Source organism: Hemitrygon akajei, chromosome 17 (assembly GCF_048418815.1).
Source record: "Hemitrygon akajei chromosome 17, sHemAka1.3, whole genome shotgun sequence".
NCBI classification, from domain to species: Eukaryota; Metazoa; Chordata; class Chondrichthyes; order Myliobatiformes; family Dasyatidae; genus Hemitrygon; species Hemitrygon akajei.
In genome coordinates this window covers 3,600,258-3,622,285 of record NC_133140.1, presented here as the reverse complement: position 1 = coordinate 3,622,285, position 22,028 = coordinate 3,600,258, and the positions used below count along the sequence as shown (strand labels likewise).

General features: G+C 44.8%; 2 protein-coding genes across 2 annotated transcripts; both read left to right on the top strand.

Annotated features, from left to right (window-relative positions):
• The first annotated feature begins 4,265 nt into the window (after positions 1-4,265).
• Positions 4,266-5,734, top strand: LOC140740933 (eotaxin-like). The gene is made up of 3 exons (XM_073070572.1): positions 4,266-4,617; positions 4,970-5,078; positions 5,165-5,734. The coding sequence occupies exons 1-3, from the start codon at positions 4,539-4,541 to the stop codon at positions 5,268-5,270; spliced, it is 294 nt and encodes a 97-aa protein (XP_072926673.1). The 5' UTR covers positions 4,266-4,538; the 3' UTR covers positions 5,271-5,734.
• Positions 5,735-18,043: 12,309 nt separating this feature from the next.
• LOC140740932 (eotaxin-like) lies at positions 18,044-19,490 on the top strand. Its single transcript, XM_073070571.1, has 3 exons — positions 18,044-18,395; positions 18,748-18,856; positions 18,943-19,490. Exons 1-3 carry the CDS (start codon positions 18,317-18,319, stop codon positions 19,046-19,048), a joined length of 294 nt encoding a protein of 97 aa, XP_072926672.1. The 5' UTR covers positions 18,044-18,316; the 3' UTR covers positions 19,049-19,490.
• Positions 19,491-22,028: the final 2,538 nt, after the last annotated feature.

Sequence of the window (22,028 nt, the reverse complement as noted above, 5' to 3'; positions counted from 1 at the left end):
ATGTCCGAGATGGACCAAGTGAATTTGAGGGCTGGGTGAGAGTTAGAGGCCAAGTCGATGAAATTGACGAGCTCAGCATGGGTGCAGGAAGCAGCACCAATGCAGTCGTCAATGTAGCGAAGGAAAAGTTGGGGAGCAGTACCACTATAGATTTGGAGCATAGACTGTTCCACATAACCCACGAAGAGGCAGGCATAGCTAGGGCCCATGCGAGTGCCCATAGCTACTCTATGACCCTTGGTCTGAAGAAAGTGGGAAGAGCCGAAAGAGAAGTTATTAAGTGTGAGTACCAGTTCCGCCAACCTGAGGAGTGTGGTGGTGTTGGGGAACTGGTGAGGTCTATTGCCTACCCATCAAAATTGGCCTTTCTCCAATATAGAATGTCAACCCACGGACCACTCCTATCCTTTTCTGTATTTACTGTGAAACTAATGGCATTATGATCACTAGATGCAAAGTGGTCTCCTGCACAAACTTCTGTCTCGTTCCCTAATAGCAGATCAAGTATCGCACATTCTCTTGTCGGCACTTCTATGTACTGATTAAGGAAAGATTCCTGAACACATTTGACTGTCACTTAACCCCGTGACGGGTTAAAGAAGCAGCAGAAATGGAAAACACTTTGGAGTCTGGTATTGCTATTAACTAACAGTGTTTATTAGCAACTATGCCATACAGTAATATAAATGGAGATATATCAAACAGGTTAGCAATGATTATATATATACATAAGTGTGGAAATAGGAAAACCAAGCTTCTTCAAGCCTAGGGGTAAATAGATACAGTCTTATGATGGTGAAGAAAGTTCAGTTCAGTTTGTGGTATTTAGTTGAGTAGAGCTGGAGAGAGAGAGAGGTGTGTAGGTCTTCAGGTGAGCTGGTGCCGTCGATCTTCCCGTTGTCCTCTGCAGTCCTTTTAAAGTCACCGACTGTGACCATAATAAAGGTGACCGTTCTTCTGTGGTGGAATTATCAACCCAGGCCAGGGTTGGACACACAAATAACTCCCCACCGGTCACACCTTTTCTGCACTGCGAGAGCCACTGATCGGTTCTCCTGATCGTTCCTCCAAAAACCCACCTTCCTGTGGGCACAATAAAGCTCATCCAGTGTCCAAAACCGTGTGTCTGTGTGTCCAGCAGCTGACCTGGCATTTATCTCAGCATGCAGAACACCAGCTGTCCATCAAACTGCTCCGCCCTCCTCTCTCTGTAAGAACTTACAAGCAGGCAGTGTCCTTGTAGAAATGTAAACAAACTGCCGAGAAGCCATAACATCAATCTCCTGAGCATTCTTCACCTCTCTCTCTCTCTCTCTCTCTCTCTCTCTCTCTGTCTCTCTCTTAATAACAAGGACTCTGCGTTGTACACCTCCCTCTCTCTCTTTCTTGTTAAGAGCACAGTTCATAGGGTCAATTCAAGACCCCGTCACATGACAAACTACATTCCATCTGGTACTTTTACAGTGTAGGAGTCTCGGACAATAATTGACAAAAATAATTTTATAAATAAATTAAACACAGTAATCCCACCCAGGATTAAAAAGAAATTTCTTAGTTAAAGTTCAAAGTAAAATTTATTATCAGAGTTCTGTACAAACATGTCAGCACAAACAACCGCGAGGTTCTTTCTCTGCGGGCATACTAACAAATCTATAGAACAATGACAGTAAACAAGATGTAGAAACTGTAAACATCAGTAGGCTAGGCAACCCTAGGGAATTTCTCAGGTAGGGATATGTTCAGCACAGCTTTGAGGGCTGAAGGGCCTGCATTGTGCTGTAGGTTTTCTATGTTTCTTTCAGAAACTGTAGACAAACTGTGCAAAAGCAGATATAAATAAATAGCCATAAAAGCAAGCATGAAATAAGATACTAGAGTTCTTAAATGAGTACAGTTATCCCTTGAGTTTAAGAGCCTCATGATTGAGTGGTAGTAACTCTTCTTAAAGCTGGTGATGTGAGTCCTGAGTCACTTGTTCCTTGTACCTGATGGCAGCAGCCAGAAAAGAGCATGGCCTTGGTGGTGACGGATCTTTGATGACCGAAGCTGCTTTCCTACAGCAATGTTTTATGTCGATGTGTTCAGTGTTTGGGAGCGTTTTACCCATGATGCGCAGGGCCAAATCTACTACCTGTTGTAGGATTTTCCACCCAAAGGCCACTACCAGGCCATAATGCCCCCAACCAGCTCACTATCCACCACACGTCTATTGAAGTTTGCCAAGATTTTTGATGACATACCAAACTGCAGCAGTCCCCTGAGGAACTAGGGGTGCTGTCATGTTTTCTTTGCTATTATACTTAAATGATTTGTCCAGGACAGGCGTTCTGAGATAGCGACACCCAGAAAATGAAAGTTACTGACCCTCTCCACCTCTGGTCCTCTGATGAGTACTGGCTCATGGACCTCTGCTTTCGCACTCCTGGACTACAATCGGTCCCTTGGTCTTATTGACATTGAGTGAGAGGTTGTTATTATACCATTCAGCCTAATTTTCAATCTTCTTCCTGAAAGCTGATTCATCACCACCTTTGATACAGCCCAAAGCAGAGTTGTCATCAGCAAACTTGTATATGGTGTCGGAGCTGTACTTAGCCATACAATCATAGGTGTAAAGCGAGTAGAGCAGGGGGCTAAGTACACATCCCTGCAGTGCTCCTGTGCTGGTGGAGATTGTGGAGGAGCCAATCCAAACTGACTGGGGTCTACAATCCAGGACCTAATTGTACAAGGCAGCATTGAAGCCCAGTTCTTAGAGTTTACTTATTAGTTCTGAGGGGATGATATAGCCACAGTTAAACAATTCTGTCACGAGAATGCAGACTAGCTGAGAGAAAATGCAAGAAACTGGGCTAGAAGCCACCAGAATATTTCCAAGGAAAAACTTGCCTCCTTTCACACTACTGAATGTTCTGCAAGCAGAGCCCATTTCCAGGATTATTACAGAGAACTGCAGTGTTTGGAGAATATTGTTCTCAACTACAACCCAACTCTTCAACTATGCTCTGACCAACAATGCCCTAGCAGAGCATCTGCCACAAAATGTGAGGAACTTACAATATTTTTAAATCAACAAAATTACTGTATAGCTAGATAGTGGTATCTTCCATAACCAAACTCATAACTCCATACATGCAAACACCCCTCCCTTATCTTACATTCTAGCCCTGTATTCTTCTTCTCTGGTCCTTCCAGGATATTCACCCTTTTCACAACTGTAACACTTCCCTTGATCAGCAGGGAAACATTCCCTTCTCAGCTGCACCTCCACCTGTCATGCCTGAAACCTCTATTCTAGTACACTGAAAACCACTCTTTTATTCCCAAGTTGTAACTGTGCAGTGTCACAGGGTGGTGATGAATGCTTTTAGACTATTTGAGCTGACAAGTTACTGTATGGCACATTTGGACAAGTCATTGATAAGGCCACGCTTTGAGTATTGTGTCCGGTTTTGGTAGCCCTGTTATAGGAAAGATACCATTAAACAGGACAGATTGCAGGGAAGATCTGGGAAGATGCTAACAGAATTCGAGCATCTGCATTACAAGGAAAGGTTGGGTAGGCAAGGACTTTATTCTTAAGAATTTAGGAGATCGAGGCGTGATCTTATAGAGAAGTATAAAATGATAAAGAGCACATAAATCACGTGCAGAACGCAAAAAGATATTCCTCCGAGTAAGACAACTGAAATGGACAGGGCATAGATTTAAGGTGAGAGAGTATTCTTAAAAAGGATCTGAGTTGTAACTCCGCCATCAGCTGCCAAAGGTTTCATTGATGTCTGAACGACTGTTAAATACTTCGGATAAGCACATGGTTCGGAAGCATTATGAAAAATACAGCCCAATCGCGACGAATGGGACCAGGTTGCTGGTCACTATGGAAAGGACGAGCTGGACTGAAGGATCTGTTTCCTGTTGAGTGACCGAATGAGCCCGACAGTTTCATCAGCCCATCCCTCCAGGACATCCACCCTGAGCAGCGCAGTAATTCTCTGCCCCATCAGGAGTGCCATGTCCGCTCTGTCACGCCTGGAGTTTCTATACTCAGGGACATTGAATCGCCAGCCCTGTACTTCACTCAACCAACTTGATTGCAACTCAATCAACTTTCTTTGATTGCAACAGTATTATCATCCCATGTGCTGTCTCTAAACGGTTGATCTTGCACTTTCATCCATATCCCAGTACACGGAGAGAACGCATGCATTTGAAACTAGCTCTTGTATTTCAACTTTCTCTTCCCCTCTGAATCGGATGTGGGATTGCCTGACAGAAGTCAGACGCGCTAGTACTAAGAAAGTCCGCCCCAGAAAGTTAAAGAGCGCCCTTTGCAGCTTAACTACCGAAAGGCCATTCGGAGAATTCCTGTACTTCCCTTTTTATGGAACATCGGAGCAGTGGCCAGTGCTGGTCTGGGGGACTTTCCAGGCAAGACCTAAATTGATGACCATGAGTGCCGCCAACACCCTTTATAAAGCAGACTATGGGAGCTGGTGAATCACACGGTCATCAATTCCATCCTGGTATAGGACAAGATGAAGGCAGCGCTCTGCGTGGTCGCAATTTTGGCAGCTCTGTGGATCTGCTGTTTCAAGCAAGCTGCACCCACCCCGGGTAAGAGATTTTCCTTATTCCCAATATTCCGTACCCAATCCCGACAATGCACCGTGATCAGCTGCGGGGAGCAGCTCTCCCGCTTCCCATCGGTTGGTGGTGATATTGAACAGCTCACAGTGGAATGATTCTCTTGGAGAGAGGGTCGGGAATGGCAGTCAGTCAACGGGACTGGAAGGGTCATAAGATCGGTAGAGGAATGGCGTACAGTAGTTTATATGAAGGACGGGGTTACACCGTTAAATGTCTTGGGTTGGAAAGGCCTTCATGCGCGAGGCAGTGCGTTCACGTGGGTTAAGGTGGGTTGAGTTATCTAGCGGTATCTAACTATTTGTTTTTCCTTCTCCCTCAGCTTCAATCATAACGCTAGAATGCTGTGAGAGGTTTAGGACCACGCCCATTCCTCGCAGGAGGCTTAAGAGCTACACGGAAGCTCTCTTGTGCCCGACACCTGCTGTCATGTAAGTGTTTCAACGTGCAACTGCAAAATGTTTGAGAACAATGGTTGATGACTCTCCCGTAATCGCCACTGTTTGTTCTGCTTCAGATTCACCAACAAGAGGAATATGAAGATTTGCGCTAGAGCCGAGGAGGAATGGGTTAAAGAGTCAGTGGAGTACCTGGACAGGAAACACCAGGGTGGCAGAGACTAAGTGAAATCTCCAGACTTCAACAAGGTGTCAAGAGCACGTTTTGAACGTGGGTTCAATTCTTCCCGGCTCCCGAATGGAGGTGAAACTTCAGCATCGACTCGGGAAGTTGACGCTGGTGCCCAGTGAAGAAAGAGAGCTGAGTTTGAATCATATTCACAGTTTACAGACAGAGAGCCAGGCATACTTTATTGATCCTGAGGGAAATTGGGTTTTCGTTACAGTCTCACCAACCAAGAATAGTGTAGAAATACAGCAATATAAAACCATAAATAATTAAATAATGATGAGTAAATTATGCCAACTGGAAATTAGTCCAGGACCAGCCTATTGGCTCAGGGTGTCTGACACTCCGAGGGAGGAGTTAAAGCCGTGTCGGCATGTTTCATTCAGAGGTCAGATTAGGACCCGGTGCGTTATAGTGTTATAAACCTACGATGTTAACTGGATCTCTATCGCGTGTTGTATGGAGTTGTTAAATTGATCTTATTTTGTTTGTACATTTGTTAAGTATTAATAAAGATTGAAAGTGATGTGGGCTGTGCTGTGTGTGAGCTTTGATCAGCGTCACCTCATTTGCATGGGCTCAGACTGAGCTCAGATTATCGGTGCAGGGGAGGGGACGTGTGTGTGATCGTTGACAGATCTCTCCATGTCATTCCTTGCAATGGGACTGAAATTCGGAGATACACCTCAGGCTGAGGAACGTTAGGAAAGAATCAAACTTTTGGGCGAGTTTGCCCATCCAGTTTCCGATCCTCACCCGTCATTCACAGACTAGGAAGTGCTGGAGCCCCAGTACTGATTACTGCCCCCCCCCCCACCATTCGTTAATGATGTTGAATGGCAAATCGGCCCATTGATTCCGGCTCTCTGTACTTGTTAGTGCTCCACTCTCCGCCCTCTGCCCTAACCACTGTGCCATGGTGCCACGGATGTTCTACTAGGTCGTATTTCTTATGGACCAGGAAGGAGGACGTCCCATCATTTCTCCCTGTCAGTCATTCGCATAGTCCCTTTCCGCCTTATTCTCTGTAACCTATTCTCTCTGCGATGGGATCAGCTCCCCAAACCTCCCTGGGGCCAGTAACAAAAGTCAATTAAATCTGTCATTCTGGTGCCACCTTATCAGATACATTTTGGAAATCCTGTACACTCCCTCTGCTACTCCTACCTTATCATCATAGCTGTTCCATAGGTGTCATGGGTTCATGCAGCACAGAACCAGACCCTAACATAGCATTTGCCAACTGAACAGGCTATGACCAAGGATCTCTGAAGGTGGCAACACAGACAAACAGTGTGGTGAAGAAGGTATGGGGTGGGGGGGTGGGGGAGGTTTGGCCTCCATTACCCCGGGCTAGGATATATCCTTCTTGTTATTTCTTCAAAGAATTCCAACAGATTTGTCAGGCAGGATTTTCCCTTGAGGAACCTATGCTGATGACACATGTGGCTTCAAGTACCCTGAGACCTCATTCTTAATAATCAAATCTAACATCTTCCCAACCACTGTGGTTTATAGTTTCCCTTCTGCCTCTCTCTGTTCTTGAAGAGTAGAATGATATTTTCCAGTCTTCTGTAACAATTCCAGAATCTAGTGATTCTTGTCAGATCATTATTAATGTCTCCATGATCTCTACACCCACCTCTGTCAGAACCCTGGAGAGTACAGTATCTGTTCCAATTGACTGATCTATCTTCAGACATTTCAGTTTCCCAAGAACCTTCTCTCTAGTTCTGGTAACTTCATGTACTTTATGCCCCTGACACCTGGAACTTCCACCATACTGCTAGTGTCTTCCACAGTGAAGACTGATGCAAAATACTTATTAATTTCATCACCATTTCCTTTTTCTTCATTACTACCTCTCCAGCATTGTTTTCCAGCTGTCCAATTATCCTCTCTCACCTCACTTTTACATTTTCTGTATCTGAGGAAACTTGGTATCCTCTGTAATGTTATTGGCTAGCTTAATTTTGTATTTCATCTTTAGCTTCTTTACGAATTTTTAGTCACCTTCTGTTGGTTTTTAAAAGCTTCCCAATATTCCTACATCCCACTAATTTTTGCTCTATTGCATGCCTTCTCTTTGGACTTTATGTTGATTTTGACTTCTCTTGTTAACTACTGTTGTGTCATCTTTCCTTTAGAATGCTTTTTCCTCTTTGGGATGTATAAATGACGGGGCTTCTAAATTCCATCCAATGCTCCTTTGCCATCATCCCTGCCAGTGATCTTTTGTGATCAATTTGGACCAACTCCCCTCTCAAGCCTCTGTACTTTACTCCACTGTAATAAGAAACATCTGACTTTAGCTTCATCTCAAATTTCGGGTGTAATGGTCATATTGTGATCACTTACCCCTAAGCGTACTTTTACCTTCAGCTCTCTAATCAATTCCAGTTCATTGCAGAACACCCAATCCAGAATGGCTGATCCCCTGGTGGGCTCAAACACGAGCTGCTCTAAAAAGCCATTTCATAGCCACCCTAGAAATTCCACCCCCCCATTCAGAACCCTGCACCAACCTCATTTTTACAATCTACCTGTGTATTGAAATCCCTGATGACTATTGTAATATTGCTCCTTTGGTATGTATTTTCTGCCTCCCGTTGAAATTTGTAGACCACATCTTTGCCATTGTTTGGGGATCTGAATACAACTCTTACAAAGACCTTTTAATTCAATGCATTTCCTTAGTTCTATCAACAATGATTCAACACCTTCTGACCCTATGTCTCCTCTTTCTAATGATTTGACAAATGTAAATACTATTCTCTTGTCCTACATTCTATATATATAATCTCCTTGGCAAATCACATCAGCAAATTTTGCTACGCTACACTCAGTCCCCTCTTCTAAATTATCAATGTAATTGGTAAACAACTCCAGGCCCAACACTGGCCCCTGCGGCACCCCACTCACCACTGACTGCCAACTGGAGAAACACCCAATTATACCAACTCTCTGCCTTCTACCGGTTAACCAATCCACTATCCATGCCAATACACTTCCTCCGACTCCATGCATCCGTGTCTTATTTATAAGTCTCTTGTTCAGCACTTTATCAAACGCCTTCTGGAAATCCATGTATATGACATCCACCTGTTCCATTCTATCCACTGCACTCATTATGTGCTCAAAGAACTCCAGTAAGTGTGTCAAACCAGACCTGCCCTTTCTGAATCCATGCTGCGTCTGTCTAATGGAACCACTCCTTTCTAAATGTTTCGCTATTTCTTCCTTAATGACAGCTTCAAGCATTTTCCTGACTACAGATGTTAAGCTAACTGGCCTACAGTTGCCTGTCTTTTGCCTACATCCATTTTTAAAAAATGACGTGACATTTGCTGTCTTTCAATCTGCTGGGACCTGCCCAGAGTCTGGAGAATTTTGCTAAATGATTACCAACGTGTCTACTATAACCTTTGCCAATTCCCTTAGCACCCTGGGATGCATCCCATCAGGACCAGGGGACTCCTCTACCTACAGGCCCTCTAGTTTGCTCATCACTATCTCTTTAGTGACAGCGATTTTATCCAGTTCCTCACCTCCCATTTCATCCATAACATCCTTCTTTGGCATATTAGACGTGTCCTCCACCGTGAAGACCGACACAAAATAGTCGTTCAAAGCCTCAGCCATTTCCTTATCACCCAATATCAATTTCCCCTTCTCGTCTTCCAAGGGACCTACGTTGACTTCAGCGCCCCCTCTTCAGCTTTATATATTTATAAAAACTTATGCTATCTGTTTTTATATTCTGTGCTAATTTACTTTCATACTCTATCTTCCCTTTCCTTATTTCGTCTTTAGTTGTTCCTTGTTGCTTTTTGAAGTATTCCCAATTCTCCAGTCTCCCACTATGCTTTGCGGCTTTGTACACACGAGCTTTTAATTTGATACTATCTTTTATTTCCTTGGTTATTCAAGGCTGGCTCTCCCCACACTTACTGTCCTTACCTTTGACCGGAATATACTTTTGTTGAGCACTGTGAAAATCTCTTTGAAAGTATTACACTGTTCATCAACTGTCCTACCAAATAGCCTGTGGTCCCAATCCACATCAGCCAACTTCTCCCTTGTCCTGTTGTAGTCTTCCTTGCTCAAGCATAATACACTAGTTTTAGATCTAACTACTTCATCCACCATCTGTATGCCATTGACCCATAAAAGATCATAAATGATGCAGAGGTATTCCTTAAATCACCACCATTGCTGAAATTATACTTGAATAATTTTCCTAATGCATTTATGGACCTCTGGCTTTAAACCATTGGAACTCTCTTCCCTCAGTTCCGGACACTGGTTTCAGCCCCGAGTTCATTCTCCTCAGACTGAACCTGAAACTCTACGTTGCTGCGATCTCTTATCCATGGGTGTTGGTTATATTGATATTGGAATTGGAATTGGTTCGTGTGTCCCGAGCTATAGTGAAAGGTCTGACTTGCATAATGCTGATATAGATAAACCGATTAGACATCGAGATAATACAAGGTAAAACATTAGTGGAATGCAGAATAAAGTGTAACAGTTAGAGAGAAAGAGCAGTGTAGGTAGATAATAGATCACGAGGTCAAGATTCTCTTTTATCACACTATGGATTCTTTAATAGTCTTATAACTTGGGATAGAATCTACCTTTCAGTCAGGAGACACGTGTTCTTTTTTTTTGACTTCTGTCTGCTGAGAGAGGAAGGAGAGAGTATATCCCTGTGGGAAGGGTCTTCCTGCTTCAATAAGACAGTGAGAGGTACCAATGGAGTCCATGGAGGGGAGGCATATTTCTGTAATCTGCTGATCTGTGTTCACAACTCTCTGAAGTTTCTTGGAGTCATGGGCAGGACAGGGGCCCGATCCGGCCATGATGCATCCCTGTGGTACATTGATAGAAGTTTGGAAGAATTAACAGGAAATATCCAATTTCTTTGGCTTTCCAAGGAAGTCGTGAGCTTTCCTCACTGTGACGTCTATGTGGTTGGACCAGGCCAACCTGATGTTGACTTTCGCTTCTAAGAATGTCATGCTCTCAACCCTCTCAACCATAATACCATTGATGTAGACAGGAGCTGGTGCATTACCACCTCCACCCTGCACCCCACATTCCTCAGGTCACTGACCAACTCTTTTGTTTTGATGTTATTGAGGGAAAGGAGTTATCGTAACACAATGTCACTTGGATCTCTATGCACTTCCTGTACTACAGATACAGATACAGATACAGAAAGCTTCAGCTTCAGATACTTTGATTTATGAAGGTCAATGTGTTCAAAGTTTTCTTTACAACCCTATCTAACTGTGACACCACTTTCAATGAATTATGGACCTATATTCCCAGATCCCTTTGATCTGCCACACTCTTCAGTGCCCTATCATTCACTGTGTAAGACCTACCCAGGTTGGTGCAACACCGGACACTCGTCTGCATTAAATTCCATCTGCCTTTTTCAGCACATTTTTCCAGATAAAACAGATCCCAACGCAAGCTCTGATAGTCTTCATGTCTGTTTGGTACTCTTAGTGTCATCCGCAAATTTGCTCATCCAGTTAACAACATTATCATCCAAATCATTGCACCAGTCCCTGCAACGCTACACTAGTCAGAGGCCTCCAGTCAGAGAGAGGAATAACTACTACAGATTTCTGGCTTCTCCCACAAAGCCAATGTCTAATCCGATTTACTTTCTCATCTTGAATGCCAAGCAACCGAACCTTCTTGACAAACCTGCCATGTGGAATCTTGTCAAATACCTTGCTAAAGTTCATGCAGACAACATCTATGACCTTGCCTTCATCAAGCTTCCTGGGAACTTCTTCAAAAAATTGCATAAGTTTAGAAAACCCTACAGCACAATACAGGCCCTTCAGCCCACAATGCTGTGCCGAACATGTACATACTTTAGAAATTACCTAGGGTTATCCTTAGCCCTCTATTTTTCTAAGCTCCATGCGTATGACTATCCACATGACCAATGCCTCTCATCATCTTATACACCCCTATCAGGTCACCTCTCATCCTCCGTCACTCAAAGGAGAACAGGCCAAGTTCACTCAAGCTGTTCTAATAAGGCATGCTCCCCAATCCAGGCAACAGCCTTGTAAACCTCTTCTGCACCCTTTCTATAGTTTCCACATCCTTCCTGTAGTGAGGTGACCAGAAATGAGCACTGCATTCCAAGTGGGGTCTGACCAGGGTCCTATATAGCTACAACATTCTTTCTTGGCTCTTGAACTCAATCCTATGGTTGCCGAAGGCCAATGCACTGTATGCCTTCTTAACCACAGAGTCAACCTGTGCAGCAGCTTTGAGTGTCCAGTGGACTCAGACCCCCAAATCCCTCTGATCCGCCACACTGCCAAGAATCTTACCATTTGTCAGTACCTCCAGTCGAACTTTGTCTTTTTGTATGTTTTCCCTCTACTCGTCATTCTGAGGTTTTGTATTGCTATGTCCTCTTGTTTGTTTTCATGCCCCATGTGCTCCTGTCTCTGCTCCTGCTCTACTCTGGCCCCTGTATTACTGAGTACTCCGCCTCTTACCTGTTTCTCATTTTTACCTGTTTTGCTGCCACATCTGTCTCACTGTGCTCCACCTATCATCTGCCTCTCTGTTTATTGCTCAGTGTAGTTTAGTCCTGTGTTTTCACCTGTTTGTTGCCAGATTGTGCCAGTGAGTTTTCCTGAGCCTTTCCAGCATTTGTATCTGAACTCTGTCCATCTGAATATCAACACTGCCTGTCTCCGGATTCTTGTTTTTGGATTTCTCTGGGATTTTTGATCTCTGTCTGAACTTTGACGCTGACTTTGCTGCTCCACTGGATTTACTACTCAGTAAATACCATAGTGAACACAGTACTTGGACTGTGATTTGGTCACTGCTTCAATGCCCTGATACGTCCCGGGGACCAATTTTGCCCCTTGCTATCCCTATGCTCTTAACAAATCTGTAGATGGCTTAGGATTCTCCTTTACCTTGTCTGCTAGAGCAACCTCATGCCTCCTGGTTTCTTTGTTAAGTGTTTTCTTGCATGTCTTAAATTCTTATACTCCATGAGTACATCATTTGTTCTGTGTTGCCAATACCTGCTATTCGCCTCCTTTTTTCCCTAAACCTGTTTTCTTTACCTTTTTATTCTGACAGGCATGTACAAGCTTTGTGCTGTCAAATTTTCACCTTTGAAGGCCTCAGACTTACCAAGTCCATCTTTGTCAGAAAACAACCTGTCCTAATCCAGCTCCTTTCTGATACCTTCAAAACTGAGACGTACAAAAAAGCTGGATGAACTCAGCAGGTTGGGCAGCATCCGTTGAAAGAAGCAGTCAACATTTCGGGTCGAAACCCTTCATCAGGACTGAAGAAAGAGGGGGCAGGGGCCCTATCAAGAAGGTGGGGGAAGGGTGGAAAACCAATCAGAGGAAAGATCAAGGAGTGGGGGAGGGGATAGGCAGGAGAGGTGAAGAAGGAATCTAAGTGGAAAGCACTACGTGTAGTAGAAGAAGGCTGAGTCATGAAAGGTGATAGGCAGCTAGAAGAGGAGACAGAGTGAAGGTGGGATGGGGGAAGAGAGAGGGAGGGAATTACTGGAAGATGGAGAATTCGATGTTCATACCAAGGGGCTGGAGACTACCCAGAGGGTATATGAGATGTTGTTCCTCTAACCGCAGTTTGGCCTCATCATGGCAGTAGAGGAGGCCCGGTATGGGCATATCCGAATGGGAATCTGAAGGAGCGTTGAAATGAGTGGCTACCGGGAGATCCTGTCTGTTGCGGAGGACGGAGCGTAGGCGCTCGACGAAGCGGTCCCCTAATCAGCGTCGGGTCTTGCCGATGTAGAGGAGGCCGCACCGGGAGCACCGGATGCAATCGATTACCCCAACAGACTCACAAGGGAAGTGTTGCCTCACCTGGAAGGACTGTTTGGGGCCCTGAATGGTGGTAAGAGAGGAGGTGTATGGACAGGTGTAGCACTTACGCTTGCAGGGATAAGTGCCAGGTGGGAGATCTATGGGGAGGGACGTGTGGACCAGGTAGTCGCGGAAGGAACGATCCCTGCGAAAAGCAGAGAGGGGTAGGGAGGGAAAGTTGTCCTTAGAGGTGGGGTCCTGTTGAAGGTAGCGGAAGTTGCAGAGGATAATATGTAGGATCTGGAGGCTGGTGGGGTGATAGGTGAGGACAAGGGGAACGCGGTCCCTGTTGTGGTGACGGGAGGATGGGCTGAGGGCCGAAGTGCGGGAAATGGGGGAGATGCGGGTGAGGGCATCATTGATGATGGCAGAAGGGAAACCACGATTCTTAAAGAAAGAGGACATTTGGGATGTCCTGGAACGGAAAGCCTCATCCTTGGAGCAGATGCGGCAGAGACGGAGGAACTGGGAATAGGGAATAGAATTTTTGCATTTGGCAGGGTGGGAAGAGGTATAATCAGGGTAGTTATGGGTTTCAGTGGGTTTATAGAAGATGTCAGTGGACAGTCTATCTCCAGAGATGGAGACCGAGAGATCAAGAAAGGGCAGAGAAGTGTCCGAGATGGACCAAGTGAATTTGAGGGCTGGGTGAGAGTTAGAGGCAAAGTCGATGAAATTGACGAGCTCAGCATGGGTGCAGGAAGCAGCACCAACGCAGTCGTCAATGTAGCGAAGGAAAAGTTGGGGAGCATACTATAGATTTGGAGCATAGACTGTTCCACATAACCCACGAAGAGGCAGGCATAGCTAGGGCCCATGCGAGTGCCCATAGCTACTCTATGACCCTTGGTCTGAAGTAAGTGGGAAGAGCTGAAAGAGAAGTTATTAAGTGTGAGTACCAGTTCCGCCAACCTGAGGAGTGTGGTGGTGTTGGGGAACTGGTGAGGTCTATTGCCTACACATCAAAATTGGCCTTTCTCCAATATAGAATGTCAACCCACGGACCAGACCTATCCTTTTCTGTATTTACTGTGAAACTAATGGCATTATGATCACTAGATGCAAAGTGGTCTCCTGCACAAACTTCTGTCTCATTCCCTAATAGCAGATCAAGTATCGCACATTCTCTTGTCGGCACTTCTATGTACTGATTAAGGAAAGATTCCTGAACACATTTGACTGTCACTTAACCCCGTGACGGGTTAAAGAAGCAGCAGAAATGGAAAACACTTTGGAGTCTGGTATTGCTATTAACTAATAGTGTTTATTAGCAACTATGCCATACAGTAATATAAATGCAGATATATCAAACAGGTTAGCAATGATTATATATATACGTAAGTGTGGAAATAAGAAAACCAAGCTTCTTCAAGCCTAGGGGTAAATAGATACAGTCTTATGATGATGAAGAAAGTTCAGTTCAGTTTGTGGTATTTAGTCGAGTAGAGCTGGAGAGAGAGAGAGGTGTGTAGGTCTTCAGGTGAGCTGGTGCCGTCGATCTTCCCGTTGTCCTCTGCAATCCTTTTAAAGTCACCGACTGTGACCATAATAAAGGTGACCGTTCTTCTGTGGTGGAATTATCAACCCAGGCCAGGGTTGGACACACAAATAACTCCCCACCGGTCACACCTTTTCTGCACTGCGAGAGCCACTGATCGGTTCTCCTGATCGTTCCTCCAAAAACCCACCTTCCTGTGGGCACAACAAAGCTCATCCAGTGTCCAAAACCGTGTGTCTGTGTGTCCAGCAGCTGACCTGGCATTTATCTCAGCATGCAGAACACCAGCTGTCCATCAAACTGCTCCGCCCTCCTCTCTCTGTAAGAACTTACAAGCAGGCAGTGTCCTTGTAGAAATGTAAACAAACTGCCGAGAAGCCATAACATCAATCTCCTGAGCATTCTTCACCTCTCTCTCTCTCTCTCTGTCTCTCTCTGTCTCTCTCTTAATAACAAGGACTCTGCGTTGTACACCTCCCTCTCTCTCTTTCTTGTTAAGAGCACAGTTCATAGGGTCAATTCAAGACCCCGTCACATGACAAACTACATTCCATCTGGTACTTTTACAGTGTAGGAGTCTTGGACAATAATTGACAAAAATAATTTTATAAATAAATTAAACACAGTAATCCCACCCAGGATTAAAAAGAAATTTCTTAGTTAAAGTTCAAAGTAAAATTTATTATCAGAGTTCTGTACAAACATGTCAGCACAAACAACCGCGAGGTTCTTTCTCTGTGGGCATACTAACAAATCTATAGAACAGTGACAGTAAACAAGATGTAGAAATCGTAAACATCAGTAGGCTAGGCAACCCTAGGGAATTTCTCAGGTAGGGACATGTTCAGCACAGCTTTGAGGGCTGAAGGGCCTGTATTGTGCTGTAGGTTTTCTATGTTTCTTTCAGAAACTGTAGACAAACTGTGCAAAAGCAGATATAAATAAATAGCCATAAAAGCAAGCATGAAATAAGATACTAGAGTTCTTAAATGAGTACAGTTATCACTTGAGTTTAAGAGCCTCATGGTTGAGTGGTAGTAACTCTTCTTAAAGCTGGTGATGTGAGTCCTGAGTCACTTGTTCCTTGTACCTGATGGCAGCAGCCAGAAAAGAGCATGGCCTTGGTGGTGACGGATCTTTGATGACCGAAGCTGCTTTCCTACAGCAATGTTTTATGTCGATGTGTTCAGTGTTTGGGAGCGTTTTACTCATGATGCGCAGGGCCAAATCTACTACCTGTTGTAGGATTTTCCACCCAAATGCCACTACCAGGCCATAATGCACCCAACCAGCTCACTATCCACCACACGTCTATTGAAGTTTGCCAAGATTTTTGATGACATACCAAACTGCTGCAGTCCCCTGAGGAACTAGGGGTGCTGTCATGTTTTCTTTGCTATTATTCGTAAATGATTTGTCCAGGACAGGCGTTCTGAGATAGCGACACCCAGAAAATGAAAGTTACTGACCCTGTCAACCTCTGGTCCTCTGATGAGTACTGGCTCATGGACCTCTGCTTTCGCACTCCTGGACTACAATCGGTCCCTTGGTCTTATTGACATTGAGTGAGAGGTTGTTATTATACCATTCAGCCTAATTTTCAATCTTCTTCCTGAAAGCTGATTCATCACCACCTTTGATACAGCCCAAAGCAGAGTTGTCATCAGCAAACTTGTATATGGTGTCGGAGCTGTACTTAGCCATACAATCATAGGTGTAAAGCGAGTAGAGCAGGGGGCTAAGTACACATCCCTGCAGTGCTCCTGTGCTGGTGGAGATTGTGGAGGAGCCAATCCAAACTGACTGGGGTCTACAATCCAGGACCTAATTGTACAAGGCAGCATTGAAGCCCAGTTCTTAGAGTTTACTTATTAGTTCTGAGGGGATGATATAGCCACAGTTAAACAATTCTGTCACGAGAATGCAGACTAGCTGAGAGAAAATGCAAGAAACTGGGCTAGAAGCCACCAGAATATTTCCAAGGAAAAACTTGCCTCCTTTCACACTACTGTATGTTCTGCAAGCAGAGCCCATTTCCAGGATTATTACAAAGAACTGCAGTGATTGGAGAATATTGTTCTCAACTACAACCCAACTCTTCAACTATGCTCTGACCAACAATGCCCTAGCAGAGCATCTGCCACAAAATGTGAGGAACTTACAATATTTTTAAATCAACAAAATTACTGTATAGCTAGATAGTGGTATCTTCCATAACCAAACTCATAACTCCATACATGCAAACACCCCTCCCTTATCTTACATTCTAGCCCTGTATTCTTCTTCTCTGGTCCTTCCAGGATATTCACCCTTTTCACAACTGTAACACTTCCCTTGATCAGCAGGGAAACATTCCCTTCTCAGCTGCACCTCCACCTGTCATGCCTGAAACCTCTATTCTAGTACACTGAAAACCACTCTTTTATTCCCAAGTTGTAACTGTGCACTGTCACAGGGTGGTGATGAATGCTTTTAGACTATTTGAGCTGACAAGTTACTGTATGGCACATTTGGACAAGTCATTGATAAGGCCACGCTTTGAGTATTGTGTCCGGTTTTGGTAGCCCTGTTATAGGAAAGATACCATTATACAGGACAGATTGCAGGGAAGATCTGGGAAGATGCTAACAGAATTCGAGCATCTGCATTACAAGGAAAGGTTGGGTAGGCAAGGACTTTATTCTTAAGAATTTAGGAGATCGAGGCGTGATCTTATAGAGAAGTATAAAATGATAAAGAGCACATAAATCACGTGCAGAACGCAAAAAGATATTCCTCCGAGTAAGACAACTGAAATGGACAGGGCATAGATTTAAGGTGAGAGAGTATTCTTAAAAAGGATCTGAGTTGTAACTCCGCCATCAGCTGCCAAAGGTTTCATTGATGTCTGAACGACTGTTAAATACTTCGGATAAGCACATGGTTCGGAAGCATTATGAAAAATACAGCCCAATCGCGACGAATGGGACCAGGTTGCTGGTCACTATGGAAAGGACGAGCTGGACTGAAGGATCTGTTTCCTGTTGAGTGACCGAATGAGCCCGACAGTTTCATCAGCCCATCCCTCCAGGACATCGACCCTGAGCAGCGCAGTAATTCTCTGCCACATCAGGAGTGCCATGTCCGCTCTGTCACGCCTGGAGTTTCTATACTCAGGGACATTGAATCGCCAGCCCTGTACTTCACTCAACCAACTTGATTGCAACTCAATCAACTTTCTTTGATTGCAACAGTATTATCATCCCATGTGCTGTCTCTAAACGGTTGATCTTGCACTTTCATCCATATCCCAGTACACGGAGAGAACGCATGCATTTGAAACTAGCTCTTGTATTTCAACTTTCTCTTCCCCTCTGAATCGGATGTGGGATTGCCTGACAGAAGTCAGACGCGCTAGTACTAAGAAAGTCCGCCCCAGAAAGTTAAAGAGCGCCCTTTGCAGCTTAACTACCGAAAGGCCATTCGGAGAATTCCTGTACTTCCCTTTTTATGGAACATCGGAGCAGTGGCCAGTGCTGGTCTGGGGGACTTTCCAGGCAAGACCTAAATTGATGACCATGAGTGCCGCCAACACCCTTTATAAAGCAGACTATGGGAGCTGGTGAATCACACGGTCATCAATTCCATCCTGGTATAGGACAAGATGAAGGCAGCGCTCTGCGTGGTCGCAATTTTGGCAGCTCTGTGGATCTGCTGTTTCAAGCAAGCTGCACCCGCCCCGGGTAAGAGATTTTCCTTATTCCCAATATTCCGTACCCAATCCCGACAATGCACCGTGATCAGCTGCGGGGAGCAGCTCTCCCGCTTCCCATCGGTTGGTGGTGATATTGAACAGCTCACAGTGGAATGATTCTCTTGGAGAGAGGGTCGGGAATGGCAGTCAGTCAACGGGACTGGAAGGGTCATAAGATCGGTAGAGGAATGGCGTACAGTAGTTTATATGAAGGACGGGGTTACACCGTTAAATGTCTTGGGTTGGAAAGGCCTTCATGCGCGAGGCAGTGCGTTCACGTGGGTTAAGGTGGGTTGAGTTATCTAGCGGTATCTAACTATTTGTTTTTCCTTCTCCCTCAGCTTCAATCATAACGCTAGAATGCTGTGAGAGGTTTAGGACCACGCCCATTCCTCGCAGGAGGCTTAAGAGCTACACGGAAGCGCTCTTGTGCCCGACACCTGCTGTCATGTAAGTGTTTCAACGTGCAACTGCAAAATGTTTGAGAACAATGGTTGATGACTCTCCCGTAATCGCCACTGTTTGTTCTGCTTCAGATTCACCAACAAGAAGAATATGAAGATTTGCGCTAGAGCCGAGGAGGAATGGGTTAAAGAGTCAGTGGAGTACCTGGACAGGAAACACCAGGGTGGCAGAGACTAAGTGAAATCTCCAGACTTCAACAAGGTGTCAAGAGCACGTTTTGAACGTGGGTTCAATTCTTCCCGGCTCCCGAATGGAGGTGAAACTTCAACATCGACTCGGGAAGTTGACGCTGGTGCCCAGTGCAGAAAGAGAGCTGAGTTTGAATCATATTCACAGTTTACAGACAGAGAGCCAGGCATACTTTATTGATCCTGAGGGAAATTGGGTTTTCGTTACAGTCTCACCAACCAAGAATAGTGTAGAAATATAGCAATATAAAACCATAAATAATTAAATAATGATGAGTAAATTATGCCAACTGGAAATTAGTCCAGGACCAGCCTATTGGCTCAGGGTGTCTGACACTCCGAGGGAGGAGTTAAAGCCGTGTCGGCATGTTTCATTCAGAGGTCAGATTAGGACCCGGTGCGTTATAGTATTATAAACCTACGATGTTAACTGGATCTCTATCGCATGATGTATGGAGTTGTTAAATTGATCTTATTTTGTTTGTACATTTGTTAAGTATTAATAAAGATTGAAAGTGATGTGGGCTGTGCTGTGTGTGAGCTTTGATTAGCGTCACCTCATTTGCATGGGCTCAGACTGAGCTCAGAGTATCGGTGCAGGGGAGGGGACGTGTGTGTGATCGTTGACAGAACTCTCCATGTCATTCCTTGCAATGGGACTGGAATTCGGAGATACACCTCAGGCTGAGGAACGTTAGGAAAGAATCAAACTTTTGGGCGAGGGGAAACAATATCCTTGCTGGTAGGTTTGCTAGCATGGTTCAGGAGGGTTTAAACTAATTTGCAAGGGGGATGGGACCCGGAGCGATAGAGCAGTGAAAAAAGTGCATGGAGTAAAGCCAGATCTAACATATAGAGAGGCTTTGAGGAAAGAGCAGCAGAATAAAGGGTATAAAGGTAGTAAGGTAGAAGGGCTACAGTGTGTGAACTTCAATGCAAGAAGCATCAGGAAGAAACTTGATGAACTGAGAGCTTGGATACATACATGGAATTATGATGTAGTGGCCATTACGGAGACTTGGCTGGCACCAGGGCAGGAATGGATTCTCAATATTCCTGGATTTCAGTGTTTTAAAAGGGATGGGGGGAGGGGAGGAGGGGTGGCATTACTGGTCAGGGATACTATTACAGCTGCAGAAGGGGTGGGTAATGTAGCAGGATCCTCTTTTGAGTCAGTATGGGTGGAAGTCAGGAACAGGAAGGGAGCAGTTACTCTACTGGGGGTATTCTATAGGCCCCCTGGTAGCAGCAGAGATACCAAGGAGCAGATTGGGAGGCAGATTTTGGAAAGGTGCAAAAATAACAGGGTTGTTATCATGGGTGACTTTAACTTCCTTAATATTGATTGGCACTTGATTAGTTCCAAGGGTTTAGATGGGGCAGAGTTTGTTAAGTGTGTCCAGGACGGATTCCTGTCACAGTATGTTGACAGGCTGACTAGGGGGAATGCCATACTAGATCTAGTATTAGGTAACGAACCGGGCCAGGTCACAGATCTGTCAGTGGGTGAGCATCTGGGGGACAGTGATCAACGCTCCCTGACCTTTAGCATTATCATGGAAAAAGATAGAATCAGAGAGGACAGGAAAATTTTTAATTGGGGAAGGGCAAATTATGAGGCTATAAGGCTAGAACTTGCGGGTGTGAATTGGGATGATGTTTTTGCAGGGAAATGTACTATGGACATATGGTTGATGTTTAAGGATCTCTTGCAGGATGTTAGGCATAAATTTGTCCCAGTGAGGAAGATAAAGAATGGTAGGGTGAAGGAACCATGGGTGACAAAAATCTAGTCAGGTGGAAGAAGGCAGCATACATGAGGTTTAGGAAGCAAGCATCAGATGGGTCTATTGAGGAATATAGGGTAGCAAGAAAGGAGCTTAAGAAGGGGCTGAGAAGAGCAAGAAGGGGGCATGAGAAGGCCTTGGCGAGTAGGGTAAAGGAAAACCCCAAGGCATTCTTCAATTACGTGAAGAACAAAAGGATGACAGGAGTGAAGGTAGGACAGATTAGAGATAAAAGTGGGAAGATGTGCCTGGAGGCGATGGAAGTGAGCGAAGTCCTCAATGAATACTTCTCTTCGGTATTCACCACTGAGAGGGAACTTGATGACGGTGAGGACAATATGAGTGAGGTTGATGTTCTGGAGCATGTTGATATTAAGGGAGAGGAGGTGTTGGAGTTGTTAAAATACATTAGGACAGATGAGTCCCTAGGTCCTGACCGAATATTCCCCAGGCTGCTCCAGGAGGCAAGGGAAGAGATTGCTGAGACTCTGGCTAGGATCTTTATGTCCTCGTTGTCCACGGGAATGGTACCGGAGGATTGGAGGGAGGCGAATGTTGTCCCCTTGTTCAAAAAAGGTAGTAGGGATAGTCCAGGTAATTATAGACCAGTGAGCCTTACGTCTGTGGTGGGAAAGCTGTTGGAAAAGATTCTTAGAGATAGGATCCATGGGCATTTAGATGGTCTGATCAGGTACAATCAGCATGGCTTTGTGAAGGGCAGATCATGCCTAACAAGCCTGATAGAGTTCTTTGAGGAGGTGACCAGGCATATAGATGAGGGTAGTGCAGTGGATGCGATCTACATGGATTTTAGTAAGGCATTTGACAAAGCTCCGCATGGTAGGTTTATTCAGAAAGTCAGAAGGCATGGGATCCAGGGAAGTTTGACCAGGTGGATTCAGAATTGGCTTGCCTGCAGAAGGCAGAGGGTCGTGGTGGAGGGAGTACAGTCAGATTAGAGGGTTATGACTAGTGGTGTCCCACAAGGATCTGTTCTGGGACCTCTACTTTTCGTGATTTTTATTAACAACCTGGATGTGGGGGTAGAAGGGTGGGTTGGCAAGTTTGCAGATGACACAAAGGTTGGTGGTGTTGTAGATAGTGTAGAGGATTGTTGAAGATTGCAGAGAGACATTATTAGGATGCAGAAGTGGGCTGAGAAGTGGCAGATGGAGTTCAACC

Excerpts from the sequence above, each read along its gene's own strand:
- LOC140740932 (XM_073070571.1), top strand. The coding sequence starts at position 18,317 with ATGAAGGCAGCGCTCTGCGTGGTCGCAATTTTGGCAGCTCTGTGGATC. Across the intron at positions 18,396-18,747 it reads GCAAGCTGCACCCGCCCCGG|CTTCAATCATAACGCTAGAA; the intron begins GTAAGAGATTTT and ends CTTCTCCCTCAG. Across the intron at positions 18,857-18,942 it reads TGCCCGACACCTGCTGTCAT|ATTCACCAACAAGAAGAATA; the intron begins GTAAGTGTTTCA and ends GTTCTGCTTCAG.
- LOC140740933 (XM_073070572.1), top strand. The coding sequence starts at position 4,539 with ATGAAGGCAGCGCTCTGCGTGGTCGCAATTTTGGCAGCTCTGTGGATC. Across the intron at positions 4,618-4,969 it reads GCAAGCTGCACCCACCCCGG|CTTCAATCATAACGCTAGAA; the intron begins GTAAGAGATTTT and ends CTTCTCCCTCAG. Across the intron at positions 5,079-5,164 it reads TGCCCGACACCTGCTGTCAT|ATTCACCAACAAGAGGAATA; the intron begins GTAAGTGTTTCA and ends GTTCTGCTTCAG.